Here is a 24,722-nt window from a genome sequence, read left to right on the forward strand (position 1 = left end):
GGGACACTGTGAGAGAATGGAGGACACTGCGGGGGCTGGGGACACCGCAGGGGCTGGGGACACCACAGGGCTGCGGGGAGGGGACACCGTGAGGGACTGGGGGACACCACGGGGGCTGGGGACACTGAGGGGTCTGGGGGCACTGCCATGGCCGGGGGGCTGCAGGGAGGGGACACTGTGAGGGACTCAAAGGGACAGGGACACCGCGGGGGCTGGGGACGCCAATGGGGCTGGGGACACCGTGGGGGCTGGGGGCACTGCCATGGCCAGGGGGCTGTGGGGAGGGGACACTGTGAGGGAATGGGGGACACCAATGGGCCTGGGGACACCGAGGGGTCTGGGGACACCACGGGGGCTGTGGGGAGGGGACACCATGAGGGACTGGGGGACACTGCAGGGGCTGGAGACACTGATGGGTCTGGGGGCACTGCCATGGCCAGGGGGCTGTGGGGAGGGGACACTGTGAGGGACTCGGAGGGACAGGGGGACACCAACGGACCTGGGGACACTGCCATGGCCACAGGGCTGTGGGGAGGGGACACCGTGAGGGACTGGGGGACATTACTGGGTCTGGGGGTGCTGCCATGGCCGCAGGGAGAGGACACTGTGAGGGACTTGGAGGGACAGGGGACACTGTGGGGTCTGGGGACGCCAACAGGTCTGGGGACATTGTTGGAGTCTGGGGAGGGGACACCGTGAGGGACTGGGGGACATTGCTGGGTCTGGGGACACCAAGGGCTCTGGGGTTGCTGCCATGGCCGGGGGGCTGCGGGGAGGGGACACTGTGAGGGACTCAAAGGGACAGGGGCACTGCGGGGGCTGGGGACGCCAACAGGTCTGGGGACACCGACGGGGTCTGCCATTGCCACAGGGCTGCAGGGAGGGGACACTGCGAGGGACTCAAAGGGACAGGGGGACACTGACCATCCTGGGGACACTGAGGGGTCTGGGGACAACGTGGGGTCTGGGGGTACTGCCATGGCCGGGGGGCTGCGGGGAGGGGACACCGACGGGCCTGGGGACACTGCCATGGCCATGGGACACTGAGGGGACCTCAGAGGAACAGGGGACACCAATGGGTCTGGGGACACCGAGGGGTCTGGGGACACTGCCATGGCCAGGGGGCTGCAGGGAGGGGACACTGAACCAACGGACCTGGGGACACTGCCATGGCCACAGGGCTGTGGGGAGGGGACACCGTGAGGGACTGGGGGACATTACTGGGTCTGGGGGTGCTGCCATGGCCGCAGGGAGGGGACACTGTGAGGGACTCAGAGGGACAGGGGACACTGTGGGGTCTGGGGATGCCAACAGGTCTGGGGACACTGATGGAGTCTGGGGAGGGGACACTGTGAGGGACTGGGGGACATTGCTGGGTCTGGGGACACCAAGGGCTCTGGGGGTGCTGCCATGGCCGTGGGGCTGCGGGGAGGGGACACTGTGAGGGACTCAAAGGGACAGGGGCACTGCGGGGGCTGGGGACGCCAACAGGTCTGGGGACACCGACGGGGTCTGCCATTGCCACAGGGCTGCAGGGAGGGGACACTGCGAGGGACTCAAAGGGACAGGGGGACACTGACCATCCTGGGGACACTGAGGGGTCTGGGGACAACGTGGGGTCTGGGGGTACTGCCATGGCCGGGGGGCTGCGGGGAGGGGACACCGACGGGCCTGGGGACACTGCCATGGCCATGGGACACTGAGGGGACCTCAGAGGAACAGGGGACACCAATGGGTCTGGGGACACCGAGGGGTCTGGGGACACTGCCATGGCCAGGGGGCTGCAGGGAGGGGACACTGAGGGGACCTCAGAGGGACTGGGGACATCACCAGTGGCCAGGCCACTGCAGGGTGGGGACACCAAGGGCACCTCGTGGGGACAGGGACACCCTCAGGTGACCCAAAGGGGAGCAGGGTCACGCCTGAACCTCCCCCACCCAGCTGGGGTCACCCCCAGCTGCGGGGAGGGGACACCGACGGGCCTGGGGACACTGCCATGGCCATGGGACACTGAGGGGACCTCAGAGGAACAGGGGACACCAATGGGTCTGGGGACACCGAGGGGTCTGGGGACACTGCCATGGCCAGGGGACCTCAGAGGGACTGGGGACATCACCAGTGGCCAGGCCACTGCAGGGTGGGGACACCAAGGGCACCTCATGGGGACAGGGGTCACCCCACGGGCCACCCCCTTGGGGACAGGGACACCCTCAGGTGACCCAAAGGGGAGCAGGGTCACGCCTGAACCTCCCCCACCCAGCTGGGGTCACCCCCAGGGTCACCCTCAGCCCCCTCGGGGGTCTTTGGGGTCCCCCTTGGGGTTTTCCACAGGGTTTTTGGGGTCCCCTTGGGGTTTTTGGGGTCCCCCCGTACCTGCCCGCGGTGCTGGAGCTCTGGGGGGCTCTCGAGGCTCTCGGGGGGCAGCACAGCAGGGCCCGGGGGGCCACCCTCAGCCTGGGGGGGGGGGGAACCCCCCCAATTCTCGGGGGGCGGAGCACAGCAGGGCCCGGGGGGCCACCCCCAGCCTGGGGGGGGGGGAACACCCCGAATTGGGGAGGGGTGACACGGCTGGGGGGGACCTGGAACCCCCCCAAAACTGCCCCCGAACGCCCAAAGTGCCCCAGGTGTGACCCCAAACTGCCCCCTGAGCCCCCCAAATGTCCTCAGCCCAAAGCCTCTTTTTCCCCCGTTTCTCGCCCCATTCCCGCACATTCCCCGCCGGCGGCAGCGCGGCCAAAGTCCCCCCCTCAGGCGCTGCCCTCACCCAAGATGGCGCCGCCGCCGCCTCACCCGGACCCAAGATGGCGGCCGGAAGTGACGGCGCGGCGGAGCGGAAGAGGCGGAGCCGCGCGGGACGAGATGGCGGAGCCGGGGAAGGGGCGAGGGGCGGCCCCGGCGGGGAAGGGGCTGAGCGCCGAGCAGGTCAGGGGAACCGGGAAGCGGGGAGGGGCCCCCGGGGGGGAAGAGGATTGCCCCATTCCCAGTTCACCAGTCCCAGTTTATCTCATTCCCAGTCCATCCCAGTCCCCCCCAGACCATTCCCAGACTGCTCCCAGTCCATCCCAGTCCCCCCCAGTCCATTCCAGTCCATTCCAGTCCGATCCCAGTCCCTCTCAGTGCCTCCCAGACCATTCCCAGTGGCTCCCAGTCCCATCCCAGTGCCCCCCCCAGTCCGTCCCAATGGCTCCCAGTCCCATCCCAGTTTCTCCCTGTCCATTCCCAGCCCCCCCGGCCCCCCCAGTGGCTCCCAGTTAACCCAGTTCCCATCCCAGTCCCCTTCTAGACCTTCCCAGACCACTCCCAGCCCATCCCAGTGGCTCCCACTCCAGTCTCAGTCCCTTCCAGTGGTTCCCAGTTAAGGGGACTGGAGGTTTGGAGTTGGGATTCAAGATTGGGGGGTTTGGGGTTCAAGATTGGGGGTCTGGGCTCGGGATTGGGGGGTTTGGGGTCAGGATTGAGGGGTCTGGGGTCGGGATTGGGGGGTTTAGGGACAGGATTGAGGGGTCTGGGGGGTTTAGAATCAGGATTGGGGGATTTGGGGTTGGGATTTGGGGGATGGGGGTGTTTAGGGTTGGGATTGGGGATTGGGATTGTGAATTGGGAGTTTGGGGTGAGGATTGGGGATTTGGGACAGGGATTTGGGGTGGATATGGGGTTTATTTGGGGTGGATTTGGGCCGGGGATTTGGGGTTTATTTGGGATGGATTTGGGGTTTATTTGGGGTGGATTTGGGCTGGGGGTTTGGGATGGGGATTTGGGGTTTATTTGGGGTAGATTTGGGCCGGGGATTTGGGGTTTATTTGGGGTGGATTTGGGCCGGGGATTTGGGGTTTATTTGGGGTGGATTTGGGCCGGGGATCTGGGGTTTATCTGGGCTGTTTTGGGGTGCTGACCCCTGGCCCAGGCTGGTGATCGACACGCTGCGGGAGGTGGATCCCACCCGGAAGTGTTTCCGCATGGTCGGGGGCGTGCTGGTGGAGAGAACGGTCAAGGAGGTGCTGCCCGCCCTGGAGAGCAACAGGGAGCAGGTCTACCCACTGGGACTCCTTAAAAACCCATTGGGCAGCCCAAAAATCCACTGGGATCCCATAAAAACCCAGTGGAATCCCATAAAAACCCACTGGGATCCCGTCAAAACCCATTGGGGACCCCAAAACCACACTGGGATCCCGTAAAAACCCATTGGGATGGCCCTGAATCCACTGGGATCCCATAAAAACCATTGGGGACCCCAAAACCCCACTGGGATCCCGTAAAAACCCATTGGGATGGCCCTGAATCCACTGGGATCCCATAAAAACCCATTGGGATGGCCCTGACTCCACTGGGATCCCATAAAAACCCATTGGGATGGCCCTGACTCCACTGGGATCCCATAAAAACCCATTGGGATGGCCCTGACTCCACTGGGATCCCATAAAAACCCATTGGGATGGCCCTGACTCCACTGGGATCCCATAAAAACCCATTGGGATGGCCCTGACTCCACTGGGATCCCATAAAAACCCATTGGGATGGCCCTGACTCCACTGGGATCCCATAAAAACCCATTGGGATGGCCCTGACTCCACTGGGATCCCATAAAAACCCATTGGGATGGCCCTGACTCCACTGGGATCCCATAAAAACCCATTGGGATGGCCCTGACTCCACTGGGATCCCATAAAAACCCATTGGGATGGCCCTGACTCCACTGGGATCCCATAAAAACCCATTGGGATGGCCCTGACTCCACTGGGATCCCATAAAAACCCATTGGGATGGCCCTGACTCCACTGGGATCCCATAAAAACCCATTGGGATGGCCCTGACTCCACTGGGATCCCATAAAAACCCATTGGGATGGCCCTGACTCCACTGGGATCCCATAAAAACCCATTGGGATGGCCCTGACTCCACTGGGATCCCATAAAAACCCATTGGGATGGCCCTGACTCCACTGGGATCCCATAAAAACCCATTGGGATGGCCCTGACTCCACTGGGATCCCATAAAAACCCATTGGGATGGCCCTGACTCCACTGGGATCCCATAAAAACCCATTGGGATGGCCCTGACTCCACTGGGATCCCATAAAAACCCATTGGGATGGCCCTGACTCCACTGGGATCCCATAAAAACCCATTGGGATGGCCCTGACTCCACTGGGATCCCATAAAAACCCATTGGGATGGCCCTGACTCCACTGGGATCCCATAAGAACCCAATGGGGAGCCCATAAACCACACTGGGATCCCCTAAAAACCCAGTGGGAGGGCCCTAAACCCACTGGGATCCCATAAAAACCATTGGGGACCTCAAAACCACACTGGGATCCCCTAAAAACCCAATGGGGAGTCCAAAACCACACTGGGATCCCCTAAAAATCCAGTGGGATAGCCCTAAATCCACTGGGATCCCATAAAAACCCAATGGGATCTCATAAAAACCCAATGGGGACCCCAAAACCACACTGGAATCCTATAAAAACCCAATAGGATAGTCCTAAATCCACTGGGATCCCATAAAAACCCATTGGGGACCCCAAAACCACACTGGGATCCCGTAAAAATCCAATGGGATAGCCCTAAACCCACTGGGACTCCTTAAAAACCCATTGGGGAGCCCAAAAATCCGCTGGGATCCCATAAAAACCCAATGGAATCCCATAAAAACTCACTGGGATCCCATAAAAACCCATTGGGGAGCCCAAAAATCCGCTGGGATCCCATAAAAACCTACTGGAAGCCCCTAAAAACCATTGGGAACTCCAAAACTTCACTGGGATCCCATAAAATCCCATTGGAATCCCATAGAACCCCACTGGGACTCCTTAAAAACCCAGTGGGGAGCCCAAAAATCCGCTGGGATCCCATAAAAACCTACTGGAAGCCCCTAAAAACCATTGGGAACTCCAAAACTTCACTGGGATCCCATAAAATCCCATTGGAATCCCATAGAACCCCACTGGGACTCCTTAAAAACCCAGTGGGGAGCCCAAAAATCCGCTGGGATCCCATAAAAACCTACTGGAAGCCCCTAAAAACCATTGGGAACTCCAAAACTTCACTGGGATCCCATAAAATCCCATTGGAATCCCATAGAACCCCACTGGGACTCCTTAAAAACCCAGTGGGGAGCCCAAAAATCCGCTGGGATCCCATAAAAACCCACTGGGATCCCATAAAAACCAACTGGAATCCCCTAAAAACCATTGGGAACTCCAAAACTTCACTGGGATCCCATAAAAACTATCCACTGGGATCCCATAAAAACCCATTGGGGACCCCAAAACCACACTGGGATCCCGTAAAAATCCAATGGGATAGCCCTAAATCCACTGGGATCCCATAAAACCCATTGGGGAGCTCAAAACCACACTGGGATCCCATAAAAACCCAATGGCATCCATAAAAACTCAATGGGATAGCCTCAAACCCAATGGGATCCCATAAAAATCCAGTGGGGACCCCAAAACCACACTGGGATCCCATAAAAACCCACTGGGGACCCCAAAACCACACTGGGATCCCATAAAAACCCACTGGGGACCCCAAAACCACACTGGGATCCCATAAAAACCCAACGGGATGGCCCCAAACCCAATGGGATCCCATAAACATTCTATAGAGCATGCTAAAATCTGCGGGGATAGCCCCAAATCCAATGAGATCCCATAAAAATTCAACAGGATATCTCAAAATCCAATGGGATATCCCAAAAATTCAGTAGGGTCCCATGAACATCCAATGGGGAACCAAAAAAATCTGCTGGAACCACCCCCCAAAAAAAAATCTCTGGATCTTTTCCCCTCTTTTTTTTCTCTCTTTTTTTCCCATTTTTCCCCTTTTTCTCCCCCTTTTCCCCCATTTTTCCCCCAGATCTCTAACCTAACCAAGTCTCTCTCTTTTCCCCTTTTCCCCCTATTTCCTATTTTTCCCATTTTCCCTGGTTTTCCCTCAGATTTCCAAGCTGATCTAGGGTCTCTTTCTTTTCCCCCAATTCCCATTTTCCCTGTTTTTCCACCCAGATCTCCACTCTAACCAAGTATCTCTCTTTTCCCCTATTTCCCCCAATTCCCATTTTTCCCATTTTTCCCTGTTTTTCCCCCCAAATCTCCAAGCTGATTGAGTCTCTCTCTTTTCCCCCAATTCCCCAGTTCCCATTTTTCCCATTTTCCCCCCAGATCTCCAAGCAATTCCCATTTTTCCCATTTTCTCTGTTTTCCCCCCAGATCTCCACTCTAACCAAGTCTCTCTCTTTTCCCCCATTCCCATTTTTCCCATGTTCCCCCTTTTTCCCCCCAAATCTCCAAGCTGATTGAGTCTCTCTCTTTTCCCCCATTCCCATTTTTCCCATGTTCCCCCTTTTTCCCCCCAAATCTCCAAGCTGATTGAGTCTCTCTCTTTTCCCCCATTCCCATTTTTCCCATGTTCCCCCTTTTTCCCCCCAAATCTCCAAGCTGATTGAGTCTCTCTCTTTTCCCCCATTCCCATTTTTCCCATGTTCCCCCTTTTTCCCCCCAAATCTCCAAGCTGATTGAGTCTCTCTCTTTTCCCCCATTCCCATTTTTCCCATGTTCCCCCTTTTTCCCCCCAAATCTCCAAGCTGATTGAGTCTCTCTCTTTTCCCCCATTCCCATTTTTCCCATGTTCCCCCTTTTTCCCCCCAAATCTCCAAGCTGATTGAGTCTCTCTCTTTTCCCCCATTCCCATTTTTCCCATGTTCCCCCTTTTTCCCCCCAAATCTCCAAGCTGATTGAGTCTCTCTCTTTTCCCCCATTCCCATTTTTCCCATGTTCCCCCTTTTTCCCCCCAGATCTCCAAGCTGATCGAGGCTCTGGCGCAGCAGCTGCAGGCCAAGGGCCGGGAGCTCTCGGAATTCCGGGAACGCCACAACATCCGCCTGGTGGGGGAGGACGACCCCAAATCCACCCCCAGGGACGGCCCCGAGGGGGGCAAGGGGGGCCCCGGGGGGGTCCTGGTGTCCTGACCCCCACCCCCCCAAAAAAAAAAAAATTCCCAGAGGGATTTGGGGTCGTTTTGGGGGGGGGTTGGGTAATAAACGGGAGTTTGGGACAATCCCAGGGTTGGTTTTTGTGGGAAAAGGGTTTGGGGTGAGGGGAGGGGGGAAATAGGGAGAACCCCAAATGTGGGGGTGCCAAGGGGGACCCTAAAAATGGGGAGACCACAAAGTGGGGAAAAAATGGACCCCAAAAATGGGGGAAAAAAGGGACCCCAAAAATGAGGGTGGGACCCCAAAAATGAGGAGAGGAGACCCCAAAATGGGGGAAAAAAGGGACCCCAAAAATGAGGGTGGGACCCCAAAAATGAGGAGAGGAGACCCCAAAATGGGGGAAAAAAGGGACCCCAAAAATGAGGATGGTACCGCAAAAATGAGGAGAGGAGACCCCAAAATGGGGGTGGGAACCCAAAATTAGGGGGGTGCCAGGGGGGACCCCAAAATTGTGCTGGTGACACCTCAAGGTGGGGGGCAGAGGACACAAGGAGGTGACAAAGAGAAGGGGGTGACAGGGACGAGGGGGTGACAAGGACATGGAGGGTGACAAAGAGAAGGGGGTGGCAGGGATGTCGTGGGGACAAGGAGAAGGGGGGTTGACAGAAGAGGGTGACAAGGCCACAGCAGGGAGGTGACAAGGCCACGAGGGTGACAAAAGGAAGAAGGTGACACGGCCATGGGGGGGTGACAAAGGGGGTGACAGAGAGAAAGTGGTGACAAGGACACGGCAGGATGGTGACAAGGACACCCACACCGTGGGTGACACCGAGCCGGGCCGTGCCGGTGTCACCCGGTGTCACCCGGAGCGGCTGTTGACTGCACACAGTGCCACACCCGCGGTGGCCCTGTCACCGGAGCCAGCCGGTGTCACCCCGCTGTCCCCGCGGTGTCGCCGGGGGTGGGGACACTGCCGTTGGCTGCCTGCGCGCGGTGCCACACCTGCGGTGGCCCTGTCCGGTTGTCGCCGGCGCCCGGGGCCATTTAACGGCGGTGGCAGCGCGGCGGGGAGGGGACAGCATGGAGGGGACACGGGGGACACGGCTGGAGGAGCGCGAGAACCTGCTGGGGGCCGTGCATGGCGTGTCCGGGCCCGGTATGGTGACACTGGGGACACCTGGGGACAGGGGACAGCCTGGGGACAGCTTGGGGACAGCCGGGGATGGGGCCCCGGTGGCGTTTGTGACGCTAAAATGGGGACAGGAGAGGGGACAAGGTGGGGGGAATGGGGAGGCGACAATGGGGGGGACCACCTGGGGAGGGGACAATGGGGAGGGGACCGGGTTGGGAACAGGAGGGGACATCGTGGGGACATCCTGGGACACCCTGGGGACGGGGACAAGCGGGGATGGGGACCCGGTGGCGTTTGTGACGCTAAAATGGGGACAGGAGAGGGGACAAGGTGGGGGGAATGGGGAGGCGACAATGGGGGGGACCACCTGGGGAGGGGACAATGGGGAAAGGACAGGGTTGGGAGCAGGAGGGGACATCGTGGGATCGCGATGGCGTTTGTGGCACTAAAATGGGGACAATGGGGAGGGGACACCCGGGGAGGGGACAGCGTGGGAAAGTGCCCGGGGGTGGTCGTGGGGAGGGGACAGGGATGGGGACAGGGGGGGATGCGGGGGAGTGGTGGCCCGGGGGTCGGGGTGACAGCCACGCGCACGGCAGGGGCGCCACGGCGAGGGGACAGGGATGGGGACCCCGGGGACTGGGGTGGGGGACACCGGGGGTCCCCTGTGCGGTGGTGGCCCGGGGTCGGGGTGACAGCAGCGTGTCCCCGCAGTGGTGACAGCCACGCGCATGGCGGGGGCGGCCATGTACGAGCTGGTGCGGGTGGGACACGCGGAGCTCGTGGGGGAGATCATCCGGCTCGAGGGGGACATGGCCACGCTCCAGGTGTACGAGGAGACCTGTATCCTGTCCCCGCTGTCCCCTCCCCGTCCCCTTCATCCTTTCCCTGTCCCCGCTGTCCCCCCGGTCCCCGTGTCCCCCTCAGTCCCCTCCGTGTCCCCGCTTGTCCCCGCAATCCCCGTGTCCCCCCTGCCCGTCCCCTCCTGCTGTCCCCCCAGTAGCCCCGCTCCCCGCTGTCCCGCCGGTCCTCGCAGTCCCCGTGTCCCCACTGTCCCTGCAGTCCCCGCAGTCCCTGTGTCCCTGCTGTCCCCCCGGTCCCCGCTGTCCCCGTGTCCCCACTGTCCCTGCAGTCCCCGCAGTCCCCGTGTCCCCATCGTCCCTGCAGTCCCCGCTGTCCCCGTGTCCCCGCTGTCCCTGCAGTCCCTGCAGTCCCCGTGTCCCCGCAGTCCCCGTGTCCCCGCTGTCCCCGTGTCCCCGCTGTCCCTGCAGTCCCCGCAGTCCCCGTGTCCCCGCAGTCCCCGTGTCCCCGCTGTCCCTGCAGTCCCTGCAGTCCCCGTGTCCCCATCATCCCTGCAGCCCCCCCGTGTCCCCGCTGTCCCCCCGTGTCCCTCCGGCGGTGACATTCCTGAGCGGCCGCAGCGGGGGTGCAGGTTGGGGACCCGGTGCGGCGCACGGGGACGCCGCTCTCGGTGGAGCTGGGCCCGGGCATCCTGGGCTCCATCTTCGACGGGATCCAGCGGCCGCTGCGCGACATCGCCGAGGCCACGCGCAGCATCTACATCCCGCGGGGCACCAATGTCCCCGCGCTGCCGCGACACCTGGACTGGGACTTTGTCCCCAGCAAGAACCTCCGGGTGCGTGGCCCCTCTCTGTCACCTCCCTGTACCCCCGTCCTGTCCCTTTGTCCCATCCCTGTCCTGTCCCCCCGTCCCCATCCGGCTTCCCAGGCTCCCTGTCACCTTCTTGTCGCCTCCCCGTCCTGTCCTGCGATCCCCTCTGTCCCCTCCCTGTCCCCTCCCCGTCCTGTCGCCCTCAACCACTCTGTCCCCTTTTGTCGCCCCCAATCCCGTCCTGTCCCTGCCAAGGGGCATCATCCTCCATTGTCCCCTCGTTCTGTCCTCCCCTGTCCCCTCCCTGTCCCCGCTGCCCAGGAGGGGACCCCAAAAAAGGGGTGGGGACACACTGACAGAGAGGACACAGGAACGGGGGGATGCCCCCAATCCCGTCCTGTCCCTGCCAAGGGGCATCATCCTCCATTGTCCCCTCGTTCTGTCCTCCCCTGTCCCCTCCCTGTCCCCGCTGCCCAGGAGGGGACCCCAAAAAGGGCGTGGGGACACACTGACAGGACACAGGAACGGGGGGACGCGGGGACACTGGGGACACAGGGACACGGGGGACTCAGGGACACGGGTGTCACAGAGCCGTGGGGACATGGGGGGACACAGAGACACAGGGGACATCGGGACACGGGGTTTACAGGGACATCGGGGGACACAGTGACAGTGAGGATGCAGGGACATGAGGACACGAAGGTGGCAGGGCGTGGGGACACGGGTCACACGAGGGACACAGGGGGGGGACACAGGGGACATGAGGCCCGAAGCCCCCCGGGGGTCTCTGACGGTGTCACCGCCGTGTCCCCAGGTCGGGAGCCACGTGACGGGCGGGGACATTTACGGCTCGGTGGCGGAGAACTCGCTGCTGCAGCACCGGCTGATGGTCCCGCCCCGCAGCCGCGGCACCGTCACCTACATCGCGCCCCCCGGGCACTACGGCGCGGCGGTGAGCGGCACCGGCACCGGCACCGGCGGGATTGCGATCGGGATCATTGGGTTCAGCGGGGTCGGGATCGGCATCAAGGGGATTAGCGGGATTGGGGCAGAGGGACCGGTACCGGGATCATTGGGATCAGCGGGATCGGTACCGGGATCATTGGGATCAGCGGGATCGGTACCGGGATCATTGGGATCAGCGGGATCGGGGCCGGGATCATTGGGATCAGCGGGATCGGTACCGGGATCATTGGGATCAGCGGGATCGGTACCGGGATCATTGGGATCAGAGGGACCGGTACCGGGATCATTGGGATCAGCGGGATTGGTACCGAGATCGTTGCGATCAGCGGGATCGGTACCGGGATCATTGGGATCAGCGGGATCGGGGCCGGGATTAGCGGGATTGGGATTGGGATGGGGGGGTGGGGGCTGGGTGGGGTGTCTCGGCTGATCCCGGCTGATCCCGGGTTGATCCCGGTTGATCCCTGCTAATCCCGGGCCGGTCCCGGGCTGATCCCGGCTAACTCCGTCTGATCCCGGCTGATCCCGGGCCGGTCCCAGGCCGATCCCGGCTGATCCCGGGCCGATCCCACAGGACGTGGTGCTGGAGCTGGAGTTCCAGGGGGTCCGCGAGCCGCTCTCCATGATCCAGGTGTGGCCGGTCCGGCAGGTCCGGCCCGTGGCCGAGAAGCTCCCGGCCAATCACCCGCTGCTGACCGGCCAGAGGGTCCTGGACGCGCTCTTCCCGTAGGGACCGGCACCGGGACTGGGAGGGTGTAGGGATCGGGATCGGGATTGGGATCGGCACCGGCACCGGCACCGGGACTGGGAGGGTGTAGGAGCGAGACCGGGATTGGGATCGGGACTGGGGGGGGGGGGGGAGGGGGCGGGGACCGGGGATCCCGGGCCGATCCCGGCTGATCCCGGGCCGATCCCGGCTGATCCCGGGCCGATCCCACAGGACGTGGTGCTGGAGCTGGAGTTCCAGGGGGTCCGCGAGCCGCTCTCCATGATCCAGGTGTGGCCGGTCCGGCAGGTCCGGCCCGTGGCCGAGAAGCTCCCGGCCAATCACCCGCTGCTGACCGGCCAGAGGGTCCTGGACGCGCTCTTCCCGTAGGGACCGGCACCGGGACTGGGAGGGTGTAGGAAGCGGGACCGGGATCGGGATCGGGATCGGGATCGGGATCGGGATCGGGATCGGGATCGGGATTGGGATCGGGACCGGCACCGGGACTGGGAGCGTGTAGGGAGCGAGACTGGGACCGGGATTGGGATCGGGACTGGGACCGGAATTGGGGTCGGGATTGGGACCGGGACTGGGAGGGTGTAGGGAGCGGACCGGGATCGGGATCGGGATCAGGATTGGGATTGGGATCGGAACTGGGATCGGGACCGGCACCGGGACTGGGAGGGTGTAGGGAGCGAGACCGGGATGGCACAGCTGGATTTGGGGACAGGGAGAGCTGGATTTGGGGACAGGGAGAGCTGGATTTGGGGACAGGGGAGGGGACAGGGAGAGATGGATTTGGGGACAGGGATGGGGACAGGGATGGGAACAGGCAGAGCTGGATTTGGGGACAGGGAGCCATAGATTTGGGGACAGGGGAAGCTGGATTTGGGGACAGGGATGGGGACAGGGAGCGATTTAGGGACAGGGGAAGCTGGATTTGGGGACAGGGAGCGATTTGGGGACAGGGGAGGCTGGATTTGGGGACAGGGAGTGATTTAGGGACAGGGGAAGCTGGATTTGGGGACAGGGAGCGATTTGGGGACAGGGGAAGCTGGATTTGGGGACAGGGAGCGATTTGGGGACAGGGGAGGCTGGATTTGGGGACAGTGATGGGGAGCGGCAAACAGCGACAGGACGGGGCTGGCGCAGCAACAGGCGTGGGGACGGCCACGGGGACAGGCGCAGGGTGTCGCCGCCGTGCCACCACCGCCGTGCCGTGTCGCCGTGTCGCCAGGTGCGTGCAGGGGGGCACCACGGCCATCCCGGGCGCGTTCGGCTGCGGGAAGACGGTGATTTCGCAGTCCCTGTCCAAGCACTCCAACAGCGATGTCATCGTCTACGTGGGCTGCGGGGAGCGCGGCAACGAAATGTCCGAGGTGCTGCGGGACTTCCCCGAGGTGACACCGCCACACCGGCACATCGGGGACATCGGGGTGGCACTGCGGCGCGGCGGGACGCGGGGACCTCAGGGTCGTCGGGGTGGCAGGGCGGTGGTAGGGACACGGGTGTTCATGGAGAGTCCTCTGGGGTTTTCCCGAGGTGACACGGGGACACGGGATGTGGCGGGACATCGGGGTGGCACTGGGACACGGGGGTGGCACTGTGACATAGGGGTGGCAGGGCAGTGATGGTGACACGGGTGTTCATGGAGAGTCCTCTGGGGTTTTCCCGAGGTGACACGGGGACACGGGATGTGGCGGGACATCGGTGTGGCACTGGGACACGGGGGTGGCACTGTGACATAGGGGTGGCAGGGCAGTGATGGTGACACGGGTGTTCATGGAGAGTCCTCTGGGGTTTTCCCGAGGTGACACGGGGACACGGGATGTGGCGGGACATCGGTGTGGCACTGGGACACGGGGGTGGCACTGTGACATAGGGGTGGCAGGGCAGTGATGGTGACACGGGTGTTCATGGAGAGTCCTCTGGGGTTTTCCCGAGGTGACACGGGGACACGGGATGTGGCGGGACATCGGTGTGGCACTGGGACACGGGGGTGGCACTGTGACATAGGGGTGGCAGGGCAGTGATGGTGACACGGGTGTTCATGGAGAGTCCTCTGGGGTTTTCCCGAGGTGACACGGGGACACGGGATGTGGCGGGACATCGGTGTGGCACTGGGACACGGGGGTGGCACTGTGACATAGGGGTGGCAGGGCAGTGATGGTGACACGGGTGTTCATGGAGAGTCCTCTGGGGTTTTCCCGAGGTGACACGGGGACACGGGATGTGGCGGGACATCGGTGTGGCACTGGGACACGGGGGTGGCACTGTGACATAGGGGTGGCAGGGCAGTGATGGTGACACGGGTGTTCATGGAGAGTCCTCTGGGGTTTTCCCGAGGTGACACGGGGACACGGGATGTGGCGGGACATCGGTGTGGCACTGGGACACGGGGGTGGCACTGTGACATAGGGGTGGCAGGGCAGTGATGGTGACACGGGTGTTCATGGAGAGTCCTCTGGGGTTTTCCCGAGGTGACACGGGGACACGGGATGTGGCGGGACATCGGTGTGGCACTGGGACACGGGGGTGGCACTGTGACATAGGGGTGGCAGGGCAGTGATGGTGACACGGGTGTTCATGGAGAGTCCTCTGGGGTTTTCCCGAGGTGACACGGGGACACGGGATGTGGCGGGACATCGGTGTGGCACTGGGACACGGGGGTGGCACTGTGACATAGGGGTGGCAGGGCAGTGATGGTGACACGGGTGTTCATGGAGAGTCCTCTGGGGTTTTCCCGAGGTGACACGGGGACACGGGATGTGGCGGGACATCGGTGTGGCACTGGGACACGGGGGTGGCACTGTGACATAGGGGTGGCAGGGCAGTGATGCAGGACGTGGTGCTGGAGCTGGAGTTCCAGGGGGTCCGCGAGCCGCTCTCCATGATCCAGGTGTGGCCGGTCCGGCAGGTCCGGCCCGTGGCCGAGAAGCTCCCGGCCAATCACCCGCTGCTGACCGGCCAGAGGGTCCTGGACGCGCTCTTCCCGTAGGGACCGGCACCGGGACTGGGAGGGTGTAGGAAGCGGGATCGGGATTGGGATCGGGACCGGCACCGGGACCGGGACAGGGACCGGGACCGGGACCGGGATCGGGACTGGGGGGGTGCGCTGCTCCTGTAGGGAGCGGGACTGGGACGGGGATGGGGACAAGGACAGGGACAGGGCTGGGACTGGGGACAGGGAAAGACAGAGCTCAGGACGGACCGGGACCGGGACCGGGATCGGGACTGGGGGGGTGCGCTGCTCCTGTAGGGAGCGGGACTGGGACGGGGATGGGGACAAGGACAGGGACAGGGCTGGGACTGGGGACAGGGAAAGACAGAGCTCAGGACAGGGAATTGGGACAGGGAGAGATGGGTTTGGGGACAGGGATGGGGACAGGCACAGCTGGATTTGGGGACAGGGAGCCATAGATTTGGGGACAGGGGAAGCTGGATTTGGGGACAGGGATGGGGACAGGGGGCGATTTAGGGACAGGGGAGGCTGGATTTGGGGACAGTGATGGGGAGCGGCAAACAGCGACAGGACGGGGCTGGCGCAGCAACAGGCGTGGGGACGGCCACGGGGACAGGCGCAGGGTGTCGCCGCCGTGCCACCACCGCCGTGCCGTGTCGCCGTGTCGCCAGGTGCGTGCAGGGGGGCACCACGGCCATCCCGGGCGCGTTCGGCTGCGGGAAGACGGTGATTTCGCAGTCCCTGTCCAAGTACTCCAACAGCGACGTCATCGTCTACGTGGGCTGCGGGGAGCGCGGCAACGAAATGTCCGAGGTGCTGCGGGACTTCCCCGAGGTGACACCGCCACACCGGCACATCGGGGACATCGGGGTGGCACTGCGGCGCGGCGGGACGCGGGGACCTCAGGGTCGTCGGGGTGGCAGGGCGGTGGTAGGGACGCGGGTGTTCATGGAGAGTCCTCTGGGGTTTTCCCGAGGTGACACGGGGACACGGGACGTGGCGGGACATCGGGGTGGCACTGAGACACGGGGGTGGCACTGGGACATGGTGGGACACGGGGACACAGTGGGACATCAGGGTGGCACTGGGACACAGGGGTGGCACTGGGACACGGTGGGACATGGGGACACAGTGGGACATCGGGGTGGCACACGGAGAGGGGGTGCCACTGGGACACGAGGGTGGCAGGGCAGTGACAGTGACACGGCGGTTCATGGAGGGTCCTCAGGGACTTTCCCGAAGTGACACAGCGACATCGGGACATCCGGGGGACACGGGGACATCGGGGTGGCACTGGGACACGGCGGGATGCGGGGACATCGGGGTGGCAGGGCAGTGACAGTGACACGGCGGTTCATGGAGGGTCCTCAGGGATTTTCCCGAGGTGACATGGGGACACAGGACATGGTGGGACATCGGGGTGGCCCTGGGACACGGCAGGACACGGGAGGGACATCGGGGTGGCAGGGCGGTGACAGTGACACGGGTGTTCGTGGAAAGTCCTCAGGGATTTTCCTGAGGTGACACCGGGACATGGGTGGCACTGGGAGAGGGGGTGGCACTGGGACACTGTGGGACACGGGGACATGGGGGGACATTGGGATGGCACTGGGACACGGGGTGGCGCTGTGACGTGGGGGTGGCAGGGCAGTGACAGTGACACGGGAGTTCATGGAGGGTCTTCAGCAACTTCCCCCGCGGGCATGGTGGGACATCGGGGTGGCAGGGCTGTCCCCTGGTGACACAGGGGTGGCAGGGGGTGACACAGGGAGGTGACAGGCGGTGACAATGTGACCCGGTGTTCCCAGCTGACCATGGAGGTCGGTGGCCGCTCCGAGTCCATCATGAAGCGCACGACGCTGGTGGCCAACACGTCCAACATGCCGGTGGCCGCCCGCGAGGCCTCCATCTACACCGGTGGGGACACGGGGACGCGGGGGGACATGGGAACAGGGACACGTGTGTGGGACAGGGACACGGGGACAGGGACACGTGTGTGGGACAGGGACACGGGGACACGGGGGGGTCACGGGGACAGGGACACCTGTGTGTGACAGGGACACGGGGACACGGGGGGACATGGGGACAGGGACACGTGTGTGGGACAGGGACACGGGGACAGGGACACGTGTGTGTGACAGGGACACGGGGACACGGGGGGGCACGGGGACAGGGACATGTGTGTGTGACGGGGACACGGGGACAGGGACATGTGTGTGTGACAGGGACACGGGGATATGGGGGGGCACAGGGACAGGGACACGTGTGTGTGACAGGGACACAGGGGTGCACGGGGACAGGGACATGTGTGTGTGACAGGGACATGGGGACAGGGACACGTGTGTGTGACAGGGACACGGGGACACGGGGAGGTGTGGGTACCGGGGAATGAGGGTGTGACGGGGACAGGGACATGTGTGTGTGACAGGGACACGGGGACACGGGGGGTCACGGGGACAGGGACACGTGTGTGTGACAGGGACACGGGGACAGGGACACGTGTGTGGGACAGGGACACGGGGACAGGGACACGTGTGTGTGACAGGGACACGGGGACAGGGACACGTGTGTGTGACAGGGACACAGGGGTGCACGGGGACAGGGACATGTGTGTGTGACAGGGACATGGGGACAGGGACACGTGTGTGTGACAGGGACACGGGGACAGGGACACGTGTGTGGGACAGGGACATGGGGACAGGGACACGTGTGTGTGACAGGGACACGGGGACAGGGACACGTGTGTGTGACAGGGACACAGGGGTGCACGGGGACAGGGACATGTGTGTGGGACAGGGACATGGGGACAGGGACACGTGTGTGTGACAGGGACACGGGGATAGGGACACGTGTGTGTGACAGGGACACGGGGACATGGGGAGACACAGAGGGACATGAGGGAACAGGGACATGGGTGTGTGATAGGGTCATGTGTGTGTGACGGGGACATGGGGGGACACAGGGGGACAGGGACACTGGTGTGTGACAGGGATACTGGTGTGTGAGAGGGCTGGGGCTGTCCCTGGGTGTATGACATGTGTGACAGGTGTATGACGCATGTGTGACACTCTCACTGTGTCCCCGTGTCACCATGTCCCTGTGTCCCCTGTGTGTCCCTGTGAGTGTCACCGTGTCCCCCTGTCCCCGTGTCCCCTGTGTGTCCCCTGTGTGTCCCCGTGAGTGTCACCGTGTCACTGTGTCCCCGTGTCCCCTGTGTGTCCCCGTGAGTGTCCCCGTGTTCCCATGTCCCCGTGTCACTGTGTCCCCTGTGTGTCCCTGTGAGTGTCACCCTGTCCCCCTGTCCCCGTATCACTGTGTCCCCTGTGTGTCCCCGTGTCCAGGGCGGGGGGACCCCCTCGTGCACCCCCAGCTCACTCCGACCCCCCCCGCCCCGCAGGGTGTCCCCCCGTCTCCCCCTGTCCCCGTGTCCCCTGTGTGTCCCTGTGAGTGTCACCGTGTCCCCCTGTCCCCGTGTCCCCTGTGTGTCCCCTGTGTGTCCCCGTGAGTGTCACCGTGTCACTGTGTCCCCGTGTCACCATGTCCCCTGTGTGTCCCCGTGTCACCGTGTCCCTGTGTCCCCTGTGTGTCCCCGTGAGTGTCACCATGTCCCTGTGTCCCCTGTGTGTCCCTGTGAGTGTCACCCTGTCCCCCTGTCCCCGTATCACTGTGTCCCCTGTGTGTCCCTGTGAGTGTCACCCTGTCCCCCTGTCCCCGTATCACTGTGTCCCCTGTGTGTCCCCGTGTCCAGGGCGGGGGGACCCCCTCGTGCACCCCCAGCTCACTCCGACCCCCCCCGCCCCGCAGGGTGTCCCCCCCCGGAGGGGACTTCTCGGATCCTGTCACCTCGGCCACGCTGGGGATCGTGCAGGTGAGGGGACAGAGGGGACAGAGGGGACAGCAGGGACAGCGGGGACAGAGGGGACAGAGGGGACAGAGGGGACAGCAGGGACACATGGGGACAGCAGGGACACAGGGGACAGAAGGGACATTGGGGACAGCGGGGGGGCCTGAGTGCGACAGGGACACACCGGGGGAGGGGACATGGTGGCGGGGGACACGGAGGGGACATGGAGAGGTGGGGGGGGACGTGGAAGGGACAAAGTGGGAGGAGCGTGGAGGGGACAGGGGCAGGGTGGGAGGGACATGGGGACACTGAGTGGGACATAGAAGGGACAGGGACGCACTGGGAGGGGACAGGGACACAGGGACAGGGACATGGTGACAGTGACGCCTGGGTGAGGACACGGCGGTGACATTCCCGATGTCGCAGGTGCTCGGGGGCTGGACAGGAACCTCGGGGACAGCCTGGCTGACACGGGGTGACATTACCAGGTGTTCCGTGGGGACAAGAAGCTCGGGGGCAGGATGGGTGACACCGGGTGACACTGGGTGACACTGCCAGGCATTCCGTGGGGATAAGGAGCTCGGGGATGCCCTGGGTGACCAGAGGGTGACACCGGGTGACACGGGGTGACATAGACAGGGGCAGGGTGGGAGGGACATGGGGACACTGAGTGGGACATAGAAGGGACAGGGACGCACTGGGAGGGGACAGGGACACAGGGACAGGGACATGGTGACAGTAACGGCGGTCACGGTGACATTCCCGGTGTCGCAGGTGCTCGGGGGCTGGACAGGAACCTCGGGGACAGCCTGGCTGACACGGGGTGACATTACCAGGTGTTCCGTGGGGACAAGAAGCTCGGGGGCAGGATGGGTGACACCGGGTGACACTGGGTGACACTGCCAGGTGTTCTGGGGGCTGGGCAAGAAGCACAGGGACACACGGGGTGACACGGGGGTGACATTACTGGGTATTCCATGGGGATAAGGAGCTTGGGGACAGGATGAGTGACACAAGGTGACAGTGGGTGACACCCCAGGTGTTCTGGGGGCTGGACAAGAAGCACAGGGACACACGGAGTGACCCGGGGGTGACATTCCCGGGCATTCCGTGGGGATAAGGAGCTCGGGGACAGGATGGGTGACCCGGGGGTGACATCCCCGACCCGAGGGGACACCGGGGGACACGGGGTGACACGCCAGGGGTTCTGGGGGCTGGACAAGAAGCACAGGGCCACACGGAGTGACCCGGGGGGGACATCCCCGACCCGAGGGGACACCGGGGGACACGGGGTGACACGCCAGGGGTTCTGGGGGCTGGACAAGAAGCACAGGGCCACACGGAGTGACCCGGGGGGGACATCCCCGACCCGAGGGGACACCGGGGGACACGGGGTGACACGCCAGGGGTTCTGGGGGCTGGACAAGAAGCACAGGGCCACACGGAGTGACCCGGGGGGGACATCCCCGACCCGAGGGGACACCGGGGGACACGGGGTGACACGCCAGGGGTTCTGGGGGCTGGACAAGAAGCACAGGGCCACACGGAGTGACCCGGGGGGGACATTCCCGGGCATTCCGGGGGGATAAGGAGCTCGGGGACAGGATGGGTGCCCCGGGGGTGACCTGGGGGTGGCACTGCCAGGCATTCCGTGGGGATAAGGAGCTCGGGGATACCCTGGGTGACCCGGGGGTGACACCAGGTGACTCGGGGTGACACGCCAGGTGTTCTGGGGGCTCGACAAGAAGCACAGGGACACACGGAGTGACCCGGGGGTGACATTCCTGGGCATTCCGTGGGGATAAGGAGCTCGGGGATACCCTGGGTGACCCGGGGGTGACACCAGGTGACTCGGGGTGACACGCCAGGTGTTCTGGGGGCTCGACAAGAAGCACAGGGACACACGGAGTGACCCGGGGGTGACATTCAGGTGACACTGCCAGGCATTCCGTGGGGATAAGGAGCTTGGGGACAGGATGGGTGACACGGGGGTGACATACCCGACCCGAGGTGACACGGGGTGACACCCCAGGTGACACCCCAGGTGTTCTGGGGGCTGGACAAGAAGCACAGTGACACACGGGGAGGTGCTGGGTGACCTGGGGGTGACATGGTGGTGACACTGCCAGGCATTCCGTGGGGATAAGGAGCTCGGGGATGCCCTGGGTGACCCGGGGGTGACATCCCCGACCCGAGGTGACACCGGGTGACACCCCAGGTGTTCTGGGGGCTGGACAAGAAGCACAGGAACACACGGGGAGATGCCGGGTGACCCGGGGGTGACATGGAGGTGACACTGCCAGGCATTCCGTGGGGATAAGGAGCTCGGGGATGCCCTGGGTGACCCGGGGGTGACATCCCCGACCCGAGGTGACACCGGGTGACACCCCAGGTGTTCTGGGGGCTGGACAAGAAGCTGGCGCAGCGCAAGCACTTCCCCTCGGTGAACTGGCTGATCTCGTACTCGCGCTACCTGCGCGCTCTCGAGCCGCACTACGAGCGCGCGCACCCCGAGCTGCCCGCGCTGCGCGACCGCGCCCGGCGCATCCTGCAGGAGGAGGAGGAGCTGGCCGAGATCGTGCAGCTCGTGGGGAAGGTCTGGGATTGGGGTTTGTGGGGTCGGGGATGTGGGATATGGGGTCTGGGATATGAGATACGGGTTGTGGGATGTAGGGTCTGGGATCCTGCAGGAGGAGGAGGAGCTGGCCGAGATGGTGCAGCTCGTGGGGAAGGTCTGGGATTGGGGTTTGTGGGGTCGGGGATGTGGGATATGGGGTCTGGGATATGGGGTTTGTGGGGTCTGTGAGGTTTGTGGGGTGTGAGATGTGAGATACAGGATGCGGGATGTGGGGTCTGTGGGGTTTATGGGGTCAGGAATGTGGGACCCTGCAGGAGGAGCTGGCTGAGATCACGCAGCTCCTGGGGAACGTCTGGGACTGGGGTTTGTGGGGTCTGTGGGGTTTATGGGGTCAGGAATGTGGGACCCTGCAGGAGGAGCTGGCTGAGATCACGCAGCTCCTGGGGAAGGTCTGGGACTGGGGTTTGTGGGGTCTGTGGGGTCGGGGATGTGAGATACGGGGTGTGGGATGTGAGATATGGGGTCTGGGATATGGGGTCTGTGGGGTTTGTGGGGTCTGGGATGTGGGACCCTGCAGGAGGAGCTGGCTGAGATCGTGCAGCTCGTGGGGAAGGTCTGGGATTGGGGTTTGTGGGATCTGTGGGGTCTGTGGGGTGTGGGATGTGAGATACGGGGTGTGGGATGTGGGGTTGGGGTCTGGGATGTGGGATATGGGATATGGGACCCTGCAGGAGCTGGAGATCGTGCAGCTTGTGGGGAAGGTCCTTTTATGGGATTTGTGGGGTCTGTGGGGTGTGGGATGTCTGGTCAGGGTCGGATGTGAGATGGGGTGTGGGATGTGGGGTCTGTGGGGTGTTTGGGGTGTGGGATGTGGGGTCTGTGGTGTTTGTGAGGTGTGGGATGTGGGGTCTGTGGGGTCTGTGGGGTTTGTGGGATGTGGGGTCTGTGGTGTTTGTGGGGTGTGGGATGTGGGGTCTGTGGGGTCTGTGGTGTTTGTGGGGTGTGGGATGTGGGGTCTGTGGGGTTTGTGGGGTCTGGGATATGAGATACGGGTTGTGGGATGTAGGGTCTGGGATCCTGCAGGAGGAGGAGGAGCTGGCCGAGATCGTGCAGCTCGTGGGGAAGGTCTGGGATTGGGGTTTGTGGGGTCGGGGATGTGGGATATGGGGTCTGGGATATGGGGTTTATGGGGTCTGTGGGGTCTGTGGGGTGTGGGATGTGAGATATGGGGTCTGGGATATGGGGTCTGTGGGGTTTGTGGGGTCTGGGATGTGGGACCCTGCAGGAGGAGCTGGCCGAGATCGTGCAGCTCGTGGGGAAGGTCTGGGATTGGGGTTTGTGGGGTCGGGGATGTGGGATATGGGGTGTGGGATATGGGGTTTATGGGGTCTGTGGGGTCTGTGGGGTGTGGGATGTGAGATATGGGGTCTGGGATATGGGGTCTGTGGGGTTTGTGGGGTCTGGGATGTGGGACCCTGCAGGAGGAGCTGGCCAAGATTGTGCAGCTCGTGGGGAAGGTCTGGGATTGGGGTTTGTGGGGTCTGTGGGGTCTGTGGGGTGTGGGATGTGAGATACGGGGTGTGGGATGTGGGGTTGGGGTCTGGGATGTGGGATATGGGATATGGGACCCTGCAGGAGCTGGAGATCGTGCAGCTTGTGGGGAAGGTCCTTTTATGGGATTTGTGGGGTCTGTGGGGTGTGGGATGTCTGGTCAGGGTCGGATGTGAGATGGGGTGTGGGATGTGGGGTCTGTGGAGTCTGTGGGGTCGGGGATGTGAGATATGGGGTGTGGGATGTGGGGTCTGTAGTGTTTGTGAGGTGTGGGATGTGGGGTCTGTGGGGTCTGTGGGGTGTGGGGTCTGTGGGGTTTGGGGGCAGAGACCCCTGTGGGGGGGGTCCTAGGATAGGGTAAAGGGGGCTGGGGGTCCTAGGGGAGGGGTTAGGGTTTGGGGACCCCCGTGCGGCTCTGAAGGTGACACCCCCGTGTCCCCTCGTGTCACCTGTGACCCCTGTGACTCCATTTGGGGGTGGGCTGTGACCCCATTTTGGGGTCCCAGGTGGATTTTTTGGGGGGGGTCCCACATAAATCTCGGTGTGGGTGCCCCGGGGGGGTTTGGGGACCCCCAGTGCGGCTCTGGGGGTGACACCCCCGTGTCCCCCCGTGTCCCCTGTGACAGTCAGAACGGGGGCTGTGACCCCCTTTGGGGGGGTGGTGTCACCGTGTCCCGCACGAATCTCGGTGTGGGTGCCCCGGGGGGGTTTGGGGACCCCCAGTGCGGCTCTGGGGGTGACACCCCCGTGTCCCCCCGTGCCCCTCCGTGTCCCCGCGGCCAGGACCCGGTGAAGGACGGCGAGCAGCGCATCCTGGCGTCCTACGCGCAGCTGCAGGAGGAGATGGTGGCGGCGTTCCGCAACCTGGAGGACTGAGGGGGGGGGACAGGATGGAGGGGGGGGTCAATCTCTGGGGTTTGCGGGACTGATGGGATCTCTGGGATCAATGGGGTTTGCGGGACTGATGGGGTCTCTGGGATCGATGGGGTTTGTGGGACTGATGGGGTCTCTGGGATCTCTGGGGTTTGTGGGACTGATGGGGTCTCTGGGATCTCTGGGGTTTGTGGCATTTGGGGTCAGGGGGGCTCTGGGGGGTCCCAGCAGTGCCAGCACCCCGCTGTCCCCGCAGGCGTCGCTGGCCGAGGGTGACAAAGTGACGCTGGAAGTGGCCAAACTGCTCAAGGACGATTTCCTGCAGCAGAACGGATACTCGGCCTACGACCGGTACCGGGACCCCCGGGACCCCCCCGGGACCTCCCCGGGACCCCCCCGGGGCACGGGGGTCACCCGAGGTGGGGGGACAGGATGGGGGGGTCCCCAGAGTCCCCCCGCCCTCCTCAATAAAGGGCTCGTGGTGGCACTTGAGCTCCGGGCGTGGCTTTCCCGAGCAGGGCGGCAGCGTCCGGTGGCACCGGGGGTGGCACTGGGGGGGTCCG

The 24,722-nt window shown here is 63.4% G+C and overlaps 3 protein-coding genes across 3 annotated transcripts in view; 2 read left to right on the forward strand and 1 right to left on the reverse strand.

Annotated features, from left to right (window-relative positions):
• NIT1 (nitrilase 1) overlaps nt 1-2,754 on the reverse strand; it is an 8,042-nt gene extending 5,288 nt beyond the window's left edge. The window contains exons 1-2 of the mRNA XM_041409659.1: nt 2,711-2,754; nt 2,374-2,454 (exon numbers count right to left, since the gene is read on the reverse strand). Of these exons, the coding sequence (XP_041265593.1) occupies nt 2,374-2,454; nt 2,711-2,712 (83 nt within the window). The 5' untranslated portion in view covers nt 2,713-2,754. The remainder of the gene's footprint in view (nt 1-2,373; nt 2,455-2,710) is intronic.
• A 15-nt stretch (nt 2,755-2,769) lies between these two features.
• On the forward strand, nt 2,770-8,057 carry PFDN2 (prefoldin subunit 2). The gene is made up of 3 exons (XM_041409667.1): nt 2,770-2,879; nt 3,905-4,028; nt 7,798-8,057. Exons 1-3 carry the CDS (start codon nt 2,770-2,772, stop codon nt 7,969-7,971), a joined length of 408 nt encoding a protein of 135 aa, XP_041265601.1. The 3' UTR covers nt 7,972-8,057.
• Nucleotides 8,058-8,534: 477 nt separating this feature from the next.
• LOC121338567 (V-type proton ATPase catalytic subunit A-like) overlaps nt 8,535-24,722 on the forward strand; it is a 19,068-nt gene continuing 2,880 nt past the window's right edge. Inside the window, exons 1-14 of the mRNA XM_041409670.1 lie at nt 8,535-9,091; nt 9,782-9,910; nt 10,489-10,703; nt 11,494-11,631; nt 12,220-12,371; nt 12,405-12,459; nt 12,586-12,737; nt 13,589-13,847; nt 15,194-15,345; nt 15,985-16,147; nt 17,122-17,276; nt 19,118-19,181; nt 21,550-21,753; nt 24,416-24,510. Coding sequence (XP_041265604.1) covers nt 9,016-9,091; nt 9,782-9,910; nt 10,489-10,703; nt 11,494-11,631; nt 12,220-12,371; nt 12,405-12,459; nt 12,586-12,737; nt 13,589-13,847; nt 15,194-15,345; nt 15,985-16,147; nt 17,122-17,276; nt 19,118-19,181; nt 21,550-21,753; nt 24,416-24,510 — 2,009 coding nt within the window. The 5' untranslated portion in view covers nt 8,535-9,015. The remainder of the gene's footprint in view (nt 9,092-9,781; nt 9,911-10,488; nt 10,704-11,493; nt 11,632-12,219; nt 12,372-12,404; nt 12,460-12,585; nt 12,738-13,588; nt 13,848-15,193; nt 15,346-15,984; nt 16,148-17,121; nt 17,277-19,117; nt 19,182-21,549; nt 21,754-24,415; nt 24,511-24,722) is intronic.

The sequence above is a fragment of the Onychostruthus taczanowskii genome, unplaced genomic scaffold, assembly GCF_017590055.1.
Source record: "Onychostruthus taczanowskii isolate IOZ18803 unplaced genomic scaffold, ASM1759005v1 scaffold304, whole genome shotgun sequence".
Classification (NCBI taxonomy): Eukaryota; Metazoa; Chordata; class Aves; order Passeriformes; family Passeridae; genus Onychostruthus; species Onychostruthus taczanowskii.

Excerpts from the sequence above, each read along its gene's own strand:
- PFDN2 (XM_041409667.1), top strand. The coding sequence starts at position 2,770 with ATGGCGCCGCCGCCGCCTCACCCGGACCCAAGATGGCGGCCGGAAGTG. Across the intron at positions 2,880-3,904 it reads ATGGCGGAGCCGGGGAAGGG|GCTGGTGATCGACACGCTGC; the intron begins GCGAGGGGCGGC and ends CCCCTGGCCCAG. Across the intron at positions 4,029-7,797 it reads TGGAGAGCAACAGGGAGCAG|ATCTCCAAGCTGATCGAGGC; the intron begins GTCTACCCACTG and ends TTTTCCCCCCAG.